This window comes from Medicago truncatula, chromosome 2 (genome assembly GCF_003473485.1).
Source record: "Medicago truncatula cultivar Jemalong A17 chromosome 2, MtrunA17r5.0-ANR, whole genome shotgun sequence".
Taxonomy (NCBI): Eukaryota; Viridiplantae; Streptophyta; class Magnoliopsida; order Fabales; family Fabaceae; genus Medicago; species Medicago truncatula.
The window spans coordinates 17,330,944-17,344,061 of NC_053043.1; the positions used below are offsets into that span (position 1 = coordinate 17,330,944).

The following is a 13,118-nucleotide window of genomic DNA, read 5'->3' on the forward strand; positions in this document are numbered from 1 at the left end:
TACGATACTTCAATAAATTGTAGAAAAAACTCTACTTTATTTTTCGGTGTTAAAGATTTTAGCTAAAGATTAGCGCAATTACACCTAGAAACTTTAGGTGTTTACGGTCGAATATATTGAATCAAATGAGGTCAATACATTGTCGTATCAACTTCAAAGAAAATAAATATTGAAAACGAAAAAATATTATAGCATACTAAGATATTTTTAAAAAGAAAAAGTTTGAGAGGGACAATAGCCTCTCGATAGAGGAAAGGAAGCATCAACATTTATACCTCCCGGGACTAGGTTTTTGCCACTACAACACACCCTTGGTGTTAGATTGCCTAGGAGCATGATTGCGCATGGTTTGAGCATTCATCCAACTAGTGAGGATAGAATATGCCCGTTCATAAATAGATTGAGCGGATTCAATAATATTATTTCAGACCTTGTTGTTCCTATGTTTCCAAATAGGAATGAGTGTGATATTGGTGGAATTAACATGAGGCGAAAAAGCACCATTTGCTAGCCATTGACAAACTGCCTGATATACTTCATGACCACAATAAGATTGAACAATCAAATTAGAATCTGACCTAATAAGACGGTCACAAACTAATCCTTCAAATTACGAATATTCCAAAAAAAAAAACTCCATGAATCTATGAAAAGAAATATTATTGCTTAATTTAGTTCTTCTTAAAAGCTCTCATGAATTGACGTTTGTCCTAGTTGCTGATGTAACCTATAAGGAAATTGTTCTTCTCCTTTTTGTTTTTGCTCATTCACCAATGTTAAAAGTGCCTACATGAGTTAAATCACGCTGAAAAATGCCCAATGTGAGTTAACTCACGTTGAAAAAAGCCGAGCGTAACTTAACTCACGTTGGGCATAATTAAGGGGATGAGCAATTTTGAATGGGAGAAGAGCAATTTCCAACCCATAAACGTCCAATGGACTCCACATTAACGTGTTGATATGTCGTATGCTCAACTTAGGGACTAAAATGTAAGTCTATTCCGTCATTTAGGGGTGGACATGAAATACCATACCTACCAAAAACTCAGTTTAATCGACAACAAAATCAGGATGCAAGCAGGTCTTTTCTGTTAGTGTAAGCAATCAGTTTTACACTTTCATTCACTCACTTGATACACTTGTTTTGAGAAAGAAGAAAAAAAGAATTACAGAATAATGGAAAGAGAGAATGGAGAGAAAATTGAGATAGATTCAAGAAGAACTCACTTCAAAATACACCACTTGTTATTTCTCATTCACTTATTGTTATTTATACATCATGTGGTGAAGCTAACTTGCTTAACAAGCAAAGTAAAAACAGAAAAACAAACTAACTGAAAGTAGTTACAATCTCTAACTTCCTATTTACTGCTTGCGAGTGACATATCATGGTCTTGTGTTGATTGGAACGGGCGAGTGTGGGTGACATTTATATCCAAAGGTAACTCACCTCAACCGAAGGATGAATATGAGAAAACATTTTACGGAGCCGAAGACCAATTTGAAATATTTATATTCTCATGGACTAAATTGAGAACGCCAAGACCGATTTAACCAAAAAGTAAATATGGCATCAAAGTAATTTCATCAAACTTGGAGAGAAATCGATCTAGTTTACCCTCTTCCTATATCTCCATCCGGATTATTTATCACGAGGAAGGTTTTTGAATTAACCAGTTAATCACAGTATTGTCAAATGAAGGTTGGTAAAAAAAAAGGCAAATAATGATGTAAAATATCACGTGGAAAATAAAATAATACGATGATGAGGAGTTCATATCCAAGCAAGAACAGGCCTAGCTAGCAGTACCCTTGTCGTGGTCAATGGTTTCATTGATGAAATTGATAACAACTGAGGATAATTCATCTTGATGATTATTGTATAGATGATCAGCTCCTTCAGTGATATGCAACTTGTGGTTTGGTATGATCTTAGAAAACTCGTGTGCATCTTGGACGGTGTTAATTTCGTCGGAAGAACCGTGAATTGTAAGGACCCTGCCATATATGATGTAATCTAACATTAGCATATCTATGCATCAATACAAGTATGTAACTTGACAAGTTCATCAAGAATTGTCGCTTCACCATATCTTAAGAAGAAGCTAAATATAAATGATTTTGTTAATTTTCAATTCACTGAAGAAGCATAAATATCTTAAAAAAGAAATAATTCATGTTTTATTCTTAGTGATTATTGTTGAGAGTCCCACATCAAATGAGATACAGCCTCAAAATTCCTTTATATGTATAGCAGGCGTCCCTCACTTACAGGCCGGTTTTGTAATGGTTGATTAGAAAACTCAAATTCCAAGATGGTATCGGAGTTAATCAAAGATCCGTTGAGTTATCCACTATCGAGCAACTCGGGTCACGCTCTAGAGGTCCAATTCTAAGAATTACTTTGTTAAGGGATTACTTGATAAATTTCAGTTTTAAAAATTTATATGGAAATGTAGTAGTTGAACATTCTTTCACAAATTGGACTTAATGGCTATGAAAGAATAATTGAGAGAGAGAGAGAGAGACCATGCCTTATGTTTCTTCTATTATAGAAATATTTTTGTTGTTCTCTTTACTATGTTCTTAAATAACTTAAATGGAGCTAAGCTAGAAGCAGAATAGATCAAAAATCTTTTCCACTAACCTGCATTCTCTGTCAATCTGAAGGCATGATTCATGCATATTTATACTTAAGCAATCCATCAAACTTTCCTCAGTAACACGGTAATCAAAACTTCCTGCAAGAATATATGTTTTCAAACAATCACTTAATAAATAATATAGTACTGAGAGATTGAAAAATAACTAGTAAATTTTCATTATCAACATCTTTCCCGTTGAAATTTATCTAGAGTTGTAAACTCAAGTCACTTTGCAGTCATTGAACAAGATATGGTTCACGATTAATGTCTAGCTTGAACTTTGTGCTTGTAATAGTGTATCACCGGTTCCAGATTTTAGTATAAACACATGCAGAATGCAAGGTGTGTCCAATATGTGTCGTTACCGACACATGTGATTATGTTCAATTAATTTATTTTTCTAATTTTTACCGGTGTCAATGTGTTTGGTGTCCATGTCTGTATCAGTAGTGCTTCATACGCTCACAATGATAAAACTATTTGTTGGTCTTGAAGATTAAATAAGCCTAAGTAAACGATTTACCAGAGCTCTTCTTCACATCATTGAAACCTTCTTTCCTAATTCTTTCCAAATAATCTTTACCAAGGAGTTCTTCAATGCCTCTCTTCAGATCAAAACGTCCAGAGACGTTGACAACAGTTTTCACGTCGTGATATTTGGAAGCATAGAGAAGCACTATGTTACCTCCTGCATCAGGACAGAAACAATTGCTAATAGTTCGATCGTCCTAGCAAACTATGGGGGAAAAGGACACATGAAATTTGAGAAGAAGGATTGATCAGAAGCTACCCTTATAAGTCAACTATTAATAACAATACATGAAATGCACACCCAATTAGATTAGGTTTTTTCATGAACCTTTGTTCATATATAATACTAATAGTTAACAAGTAACAAAACAACTGTTAAAATAAAAGATAATCATCAAGTTCATCTAAGGCATGGTTTTGCAAAAGTTTCTTTCCATTTTGCGTTGTTGACATCTCAGTTAAAATGAATGCACATTCCTGGTTTTTGTTCAATGAGTGATTGTATAACTTGGCAAATATAATCATATATCCAAAAGTATATATAGATATACCTTTTTCTTCCATATAAGCAAACAAATCAAGATACCTTTACTGTGTCCGACAATTGCACGGATTACACGATTTGATTCACGAAAATGTTGAGCAACAGCATGTAAATCATCCACCTCTGTCCGTTGGTTACCAAACTTAAACGAACCTTCGCTTTCCCTTGAAGAAAAACCCACTAACTGATGTTAAGACAAAGCAAGATTAATGATGAAGACAAGATATCAGAAACTTTATTACATATAATTCGGTGTAAATGAAGAAATACCGCTTAATTTACACCAGGACAAGGAGTTCATTATTTGTAGAATTTCAGAAGAAACAGTTACATCGGAAACTAAAGCAACCACGTCAGGCGGTCAGAAATACAATATTTCAATAATTATACTATTGTATGCTTTAGTCATGTCCAAACTCAACACATAGACATATGCTTTAAGGACACCAATCATGCAGCTATTATCAACTTTTCCAAAACAATCACAGTTATAAGTTAGTTGGCTCAAAGTCAAGAATATCACAGTTCATACTTGCAATTGTGGTGCTGTTCAACTACTAATCAATTATCTTCACACTGATTATGTTCTTCATTTCTTAATGGGATTGAATCAAAGCTTTAGTCATGTTACAGGCCGAATTTTACTTCAAGAATTGTATTCCCTCTATGAATCGAGTTCTAGCACTACTTCAACAAGAGGAAACTTAACAATCTGTTGAATCTATTAGTATCATTTCTGAAAATCAATTGGCAGGTGCTGTTTAGTCTTCACAGCAAGGTTCTAAAACGTCCACCTCCGGCAAGAAAGAGAGACCAATGTTTTCTCACTGTAGTCTAGTCGGTCATATTAAAGATAAATGCTATAAGCTTCATGGTTATCGACCAGGCCACAAGAAGAATCAAGTTGTGGAGAATGTTTCTGAGACTAAAGAAAGCAGTTCTTCAACGAACACAACACCGACGAATGAATCAACAACAATACAAGCAGTTGATTGATTTTCTTCAGCCAAATGGTTCATAGCAACAGTTGATAGAAACACAAGAATTAGGAGATGAGATAGTGTTTATTATACGGAAAAGATGAGCAGTGCTCCTACAGCAGCAAGTAAGATAACTTAGAGCCTAAGCCTCCTACTAGAGAGTTGGACTCTCCTAATAATTATTCAATAGAAAGGTCCTTAATGATTCTACACTCTCATTACTCCCTTACAAACATATCATAATCTCCTAAAATTATGGCTCAAATCACTAATTAATTATTTTTCTTAAGATTGTGGCTCAAGCCACAAAGCTTCCCTCAGCTTCTACTCCTTTCTAGAAAAATCATGCTTGTGTGGATTAGGCCCATCAATCCTATTGGACCACGGTGTCATATCAACAGCATGACAAAAATGCAGTGAATCAAGTGAATCTTGGTATGAGTTTTTCTCCTTATTCATCCTATCCTAATTCTATAAATTACAATTCTTCTTGAATTATAGATCCAGGATCCACCACTCATATTAGTCATTCTTTGTCTGTTTTTTATTCCTATCAATCTTTAAACAACAAGTTTGTCATGTTACCTATTGACAAGTTGGAGTTTCAGCTATAGGTATTATCACTCTAGGACCTAACTTCAATCTGAATAATGGGTTCTACATCCCTACTTTTCATGTCAAACTTATTTCTATCAGTTATTTACTCTCACATTCTAACCTTTCGATTGTATTTTCTCAATAAAATTATTTGATACAGGACACAATAGCACAAGTTCTAAGCCATAAACTATAAAGCACTGTCGCATGTTGCAGGAACGGATAGCGGGCACACTTTCAATTGAAAGTGTCGGGGCTACATAGATCATAAATTATATGAAATCACAGCTATCCTAAAAAAGTAAAAAATATATATCCTTCCAAAATAACAACCAAGACATAGATGGCTTTGTCCATTTTTGCTATATTCCTCAGCTTTTAGCCTATTATCTAGTAGGATAGTTTAATTATGTTGTGAATTCAAACAAGAAAAGTGGAACAAATAACAATGACAACCAAACTAAACAAATTAAGCAAATAAAGATTCAGCCGAGAATAAATCTAAAACATGTGTAAAGAAAATCTAAACAATCAATTCAAAGACAGTGATAAAATCCCCAATTGCTCAAATTGACCTACGTCTGGAGAGATCAGAGAAATTATCCCCAATTGCTCACCAAGAGCAATCCATAACTTCTCTCCTCTACTCTGACCTTAATTCAAACTATGCTGAAAAACACTGATTTTAAGACACATTCTCAACAAATTATAGAGATGAATTTTATATCAAAAGTTTCAGTTTGATTCCTGGCAACCATGAATATACTAACATAACAATTAACATGCTAAAACATTTGTCATTCAAAAAAGGCTAAAATATGGTTTTGGTCCCTGAAAATATGTCTCGTTTTGGTTTTAGTCCCTATAATTTTTTTTTGTTGATTTTGGTCGGTGCAAAATATTTTGTTGTTATTACAGGGACTAAAACCAAAACGAGACATATTTGCAGGAACCAAAACCATATTTTAGCCTTCAAAAAATCATCTGAACCATAATAGTAAAAATATTATTCTCTTTTTCATTTATAACTTTCTTTAATTTATGCATGCATCATAACCTTGATTGATCAGAGTTATTTTGGGAAGAAACATACCCATTTCCAGAAAAGTCAAAACGGAAAGAACTAACTTGTGCCTTTTCCAATGCAACAGCAAGGTTCAATACGAGATCAGTGTCCTACATAAGAAAACAAAAGTAAGAAAATAAACATACAAATTAATTAATATAATCTAATAAAAGAATTTACGCATGCATCAAAGTAAAAAAGGAAATGTTAACAAACTTTAGAGCAACAAAAGCCATGACATAAGATAACAATGTCGTTGGTCGTTGTTCCAGAACATTCATGTAATATTCCAACAAGTTTTTCACCATTTTTGTTGGGTATTATCACTCTCTGATGATGCTCAATAGCTGAAAAATATATATATGAAAGAAAAATCATTCATGAATTCTCTATTTTTCTTTGAAAATTTTATATTCAATAACAGAAACTTACATGGGAGGGACATTTTCACTTCACTCTTGTTTTCAATTTGTGTTTTTCAGCTCGTCTCCTCTGCGTTGGAAAGGTTGGATTGTGTTTTTGTGCTTTCTTTTGTTTGGTTGGGTTACTGGCTGTGTTTGTGGCACCGCTGTCACCTCTTGTTATGTTTTGGCTGGTTCGGAGGTGGTTTGTTCTTTTGGTTACTATTTGTTTGTTGCTATCGTATTTTCGCTTGTTCGTATTGTTTGCTTGTGTTTCAGATCAGAGACTTTGGATGGTGGTAGTTATGGCCTTTTTGTGGTGATTCGGTGTCATAAACACGAAAGGGTGGTGTGGTATCTTGAGTAAATTCTTTAGGGATGCCAAACTTCTATGGAATATATATTAAACAGTTAATAATAAATAATAATTAATCTAATGGCATAAATCTTTTGAAAGCTTCAAGAGATTGTGGGTTCAAATCCCATCAAAATTGTTTTTTTAATATAATTTTTAAAAGTAAAAGATAAAACATGTAAAAAGAAGACTAGGCACTGTTTAACCCGCAACCTTTCCCAATTTATGGCACCTCTTACCACTACAACAACCGAATTGTTATTGATATTATACACCTAATATAGTATATAAGGGAAATCTGGGGGATGCCATAACACCTGCCTGCTCCTTAGAAGATCCGCCACAGGTGTGGTCCTTTTAACCCAAAAGAGTTGTTAGGGTTCTTTGCAATCGGTTGAGTTGATGTTCATGTGTGCTTGAAACCTGAAGTTCCAGGTCTGTTGAGATCTGCAGGCTTCAAGTCTTCAAGGTTACCTTCTCTCTGGTTCTGACCTCTTATCCATCTCAGTCATTGTGACTGTTATCGGACTGTTAAGCTCGAAAGAGCTATTATACCTGCTGCTTTGTTCAGGGGGTTGTTGGTACGTGGATCTCGATATCGTGTTGGCGGTGGATCTATTCGCCAATTATAAACCTTTTTTTAATTCTATGGATGTTCACTCTTCATATTTTTTTTGTAATATAGTTTCGTGCTCGTGCGCGAGTATGCTGGGTTGCGTTCGTGAGGAGTGATCTTTCTGTTAGGATTATTTAAGGTTGGACTACCTGGGTTGTATTGCATTGTGTTATTCATTTTTGGATTGTACCTGGGTCAGGCCTAATGCCCCCCAGTCTCTGTATCTCTTCATTTTTATTTAATATCTTTTCTTGCCTAAAAAAAATTAATTGTGTTTGTGAATTTGCTTTGAGAAGTCAACGCTGCACAAGAGTATACTTCCAGCATTTTAATGTGTGAACTAAAACTATTTGAAAGGAAAAAAAAAAAAAAATCATGTAGAATTTAAAAATAATAATAAATAATATAATGTTATAAAAGAAAAAAATGACGCAAAATACACAACAATAATACTACAGAAAAATTACAATTTTTTCTTGTATATATAGAACAGTAACATACTATCAAATTTCATATACCACCCTAATCTCTTTAGTTGAAACATCACCGAATCAATGAGTTTTTTTTTTTTTTTTTAAATAAACGATATTCATTTATTCAAATTGATATAATATATCGATACAATATAAATTTGAAATCACAAAAAACAAAAATGATGAATATATAAATAAACTCACATCATCCATATTAATAATTAAATATATTGATTTATCATGTGAAATATACATACCTACGGAAAGATGAATGAGTAAACCACCTAAATGACCATATATTTAATAAGACACTCTTAATTTAGTCTTTGAGATTTGAATATTCACCATACTCTAAATTGGTTCTGGACTCTATACAATGTTTCACATGTTCACTTTGTGAAGACTGGTAGCTAAACGGTATGTTACTCGATAATATTTACATTAAGCGTATGATTGGAAGTCCCGATCATAGAACAACGAATACAATATAACCGAACAATTAAAGACTATTATTTTTTCCACCCTGCTGCCTTCTCGCGCGCCCTGCAAAATTAATTAAAATAACCCTGGTCTGGATTACATAATTTGAACCAGATTGTTAGTGATTTCCGAAAACAGAAATCCGGACCAGATGTTACGTAATTCAGTTTCTGCTCCTCCTCCTTCACCATGGATCTTGATGGATTCACCATCAATATCGGTAAAGTTCCTTGTTTTTTCGTTGATTCACGTTGCAGCAATTGCAACTCTGCGTTTGACGCTTCGGAAGAAAACCAAAAAACACTGATTCTTGATTCGGAGTTGATCGTTTCTGGCAAATCAACGAATTCGAACAATCGTGAATCTGAGTTCCATGTTTCTGAAGCCGCGTTCAAGCAATCGATGCATCTCATCATCGATATTGTTATCACATGCTTTGGACCTGTTTACGGCGTTTGCTGTTTCGCCCGAAAACAGGAACCAATCGCTTCTGCCAACAACAGCAAGATTCAGATTTTTCAGTTACATGACGAATTTATCGTCAATTTTGATCCCCGCGGAAGATTTGGTTCATGTTCGCTGTTCTTCGTTTTCAAAGTTCTTCGACAAATACAATTCCGGTTGTGGTGGATACCTTGGGATAAAGGCAAGCAAGGTCTGTCTTCGTTCAATTCCATACACGCCATTATAGAAGCTCATGTTTTCATTTCTTTCTGCTTGGTTCGGTTCAACACTGTGACGCCATTGAAGAAGCTCTTGAGAGCGAGGATGTATTGTTTCGAAATCTCAATTCAGAACTCTGACAGATCAAGAAATAGGATTGCATCATTTTGTTCTTCAATTTCAACGACTCATCATATAGCAGCCAAAAGCGATTTTTCTTCCAATTGGTTTCGATTATCAGTCTCTAAGAATCGACGTTTCCTGTAACACCCCGTTTTTCCAACTTGAAATTTTTTGCAAAAATCAGAGTAAAACAACTAAACAGGATGCTACACTTCTTTCAAATCTGAATATAGTAAAAGTACTAATTATCTCAATCATCAAATTAAATCTTATTGCAGCGGAAATTATTTCAACGTTTAAAACAACCTTGACACAAAGGCCTCAATGTAAAATCTCATAAAATTATTCCAATAACATGTTCATAAAACTTCATAAAATAATATGTAAGGAACAGAAAGCAACAACCAAAATTTCCATCCTGTTACGTATCAGAGTGACCCTAAGACGACGACACGTGAGAGAGTCGACTCACTTCATAGCTAATCTTGATTACCTGCAAGTTACCCAATTGTGAGGGCAACATTTCCAAGCAGAAGGGGTGAGATTTCACATTCAATAATAATAAGCATATAATTCATCAAAAACATTTAACAACTTAAACTTCATCAATTAATAACATTAACTCTTCTTATAATACTTCATTAATAATTCAACCAACTTCTAATCATCATTAACTTCATATTCATCACATTATATACAACATCATATAGCACATAATAATCAGATCATAAACATCATCATATAACGACATAATCTTCACATCATAAAAACATCATAATCAATATCATAAACAACATCATAAACAACATAACAACATCATAATCAATATCATAAACAACATCATATAATCTTCATAAGCACTTCATTAACAACACGTGGATAGAAGACAACTGAACAACTTAACAACTCATGGATGACAACTCATCAACAACTTAACAACTCATGGATGACAACTCATCAACAACGACTTTGACTCGACAATGCAACTTCAACTTCTTAATCATGCATGTGGTACCAATCCAGGGCATCAAGCCCCCAACATATTGAGCATAAATACACTCCCAGGGCATCAAACCCTCAACTTAAAGAGCAAAAGCTCACAGGGCATCAAGCCCTCAACGTATTGAGCATAAATACACTCCTAGGGCATCAATCCCTCAACTTAAAAGCAAAAGCTCACAAGGCATCAAGCCTTCAGCGTAAATGAGTATGCATGGACTCAACAACTAATGCAACGACAACCAACAACTTCAACGACATCGACAACAACTTACAACTTTAACGACATTGACAACAACATACAACTTTAACAACTTGACCAACATATGCAACTTAATGATTTAATAATTAATACAGCAGAGACAACAACATACAACAACTTCACAACATAGCATCATTAATAATAACAACTTGAATTTTATAACAATATTATTTTCTATATCATACCTTTTCCACATAAATATATGTAACTCAAATTATTCAACAACAACATTCACATAATAAATGTATTTCAAATTATCCAACAAAGATATTCACGTCAAACCAAATTAGATCCATCACAACATATGTTAAATGATCTTAAACACCTTAGTTGAACTCATAGTACTTCTAGTTTTGAGTTTTGGAATTATTCCTTAAGTTTTGGATTAACTAAGAAACGGTTATGCTGAATTTTCATAAGATTTCACTAAGACCTCCTTGGAGTATTTTCATCATATCTCAGGAACCAAAAATCATTTTCACGTCAAACCAAAGCCACTAGAAAGCTAACTCAATTATCTACAACTTTCATGTTACACCAAAGGCCAATTCAAAACAGAAACGTGTGAAAAAGACGCAGGAACATGAAACAGGACGTGCTGTCAGAGAGCAACTCGGGAAAAATCCACTTTTCACCCCAAAATCCCAATTTTAACTTCCCTATGCCCAAATTTGATCGAAAAACTTGTCTAACCATTTCTATACACGTTAAGGCACTCAAAACCATATAAAACATTGCACTAAAAATAATCCATGATCTGAACATCAATTCTACACAAATTCAACGAATTTTCTACTCTATTAACAACCAATTACAACTTCAAAACCTAATTCCCAAATTCCCATAACTACAACCTACAACATGCTAAACTCAATTTCAGAATTATACAACTTAGAATTAGAGAAAGTTAGTCCCACCCTTACCTTAGATTAGATGATCGGTCTCTACGATTTTGCTCCTCTTCTCTTTCTCTGACTTCTCACTTTCTCCCTTTTTCTCCCAAAAGCAGTTTGCACGTAATCCTTATTTTCTAATTCTAACTCTCCCTTTTTATATAAATCCTTAACCTACTTATTTTCTCTTATTTCTAAATCTGCCCTCCAAGTATCAATATTCTATTCTAATATATATATATATATATATATATATATATATATATATATATATATATATATATATAACATAAAATATTTCTATAACAAATAACAAATATATCTCTATAGCAAATATATTTCTATAACATATATATTGCTACACCAAATAAGAAATATATTTCTACACCAAATAACATATATTTTTACACCAAATAACATATATTTCTACACCAAATAACATATATATTATACTAATAAATACCAACATATAACATAACAAAATATCACTCATCAAAATAAATCGACTAAATTATAAAAAGACATCTAAACTCAATAAAATAAAAAAATAGGGCGTTACATTTCCGACGTGTTTGTGTGAATTGGAATTTCGTTTTACCATTATTGTTGTTGAACGAAACTGATATGGTTTGTAGAATCGCGTTTACAGCCTTGGTTTGGAAAATCACTTTTGCAGAATCGCTTTGCATAGGCACGTTGCAACATCGAGCTTTGCTTATGTTCTTCCCTGCAGAAGCGCGTTATGAATAAGTTTCTTTGATTCAGATTTTGGAAAAGTTGTTTTTTGGAAAAGCGTGTTTGGCATAAACTGTTTTTCGTTTAGAAGCATGTTTGTAGTAGAAGCACATTTGTAGTTTTTGAATAGGAGAATCAACATTGCGTTTCTGCATTCTCACATTCTCATTATGCTTTTGGGCCTGAGCTTCATCTTCAGTCTGTTGGGGTTTCTATGTTTTTCTATCTTTTAAGTAATTTGCTAGTTTACCCCCAATTTTACTTAGTTACTGCAGTATAGTTTCATCATAGTATTTTCAAACTCAAATTGGTGAATTTCCCCATTTTGAGTTTGAGGGGGACTATTAGAATATAGTGAGAATAAACTAGAGTTACTTAGTGGTAACTATAGTAGAAAGTTAGTTAGGGAGTTAGTTACTCCAAATCACTATAAATAAGTCACACCTTTGTCATATCTTTTATACAATTGTTTCTTGGTAATGACTCCTAGAGTGAATTACACAATCTATCTTTCCATTGCATTTGATCTAGAACAATGGAATCCTTTGATTCATAACATCTTTCTTTGATGTCAAGGGTCTCTGTTTACCGTTATATGAACCCCACACAAGCTGCAATTCATTGCAATTGCAGGGTTCCTATGAACGGTCAACAATGACCATGACACCATCGATCGACACCCCTAAAAAACTAAAAAACAATTGAAGAAAATGTAAGAAAAGAGGTGAAGTGAAGAATGAAGGTATTTGTGAAGA

General features: G+C 33.7%; 1 protein-coding gene across 1 annotated transcript; it reads right to left on the minus strand.

Annotated features, from left to right (window-relative positions):
* Nucleotides 1-1,227: 1,227 nt before the first annotated feature.
* On the minus strand, nucleotides 1,228-7,126 carry LOC11438770 (uncharacterized). The gene is made up of 7 exons (XM_003595142.4): nucleotides 6,796-7,126; nucleotides 6,580-6,710; nucleotides 6,391-6,473; nucleotides 3,763-3,884; nucleotides 3,169-3,333; nucleotides 2,648-2,741; nucleotides 1,228-1,998 (listed from the first exon to the last, which is right to left on the minus strand). Exons 1-7 carry the CDS (start codon nucleotides 6,806-6,808, stop codon nucleotides 1,797-1,799), a joined length of 810 nt encoding a protein of 269 aa, XP_003595190.1. The 5' UTR covers nucleotides 6,809-7,126; the 3' UTR covers nucleotides 1,228-1,796.
* Nucleotides 7,127-13,118: the final 5,992 nt, after the last annotated feature.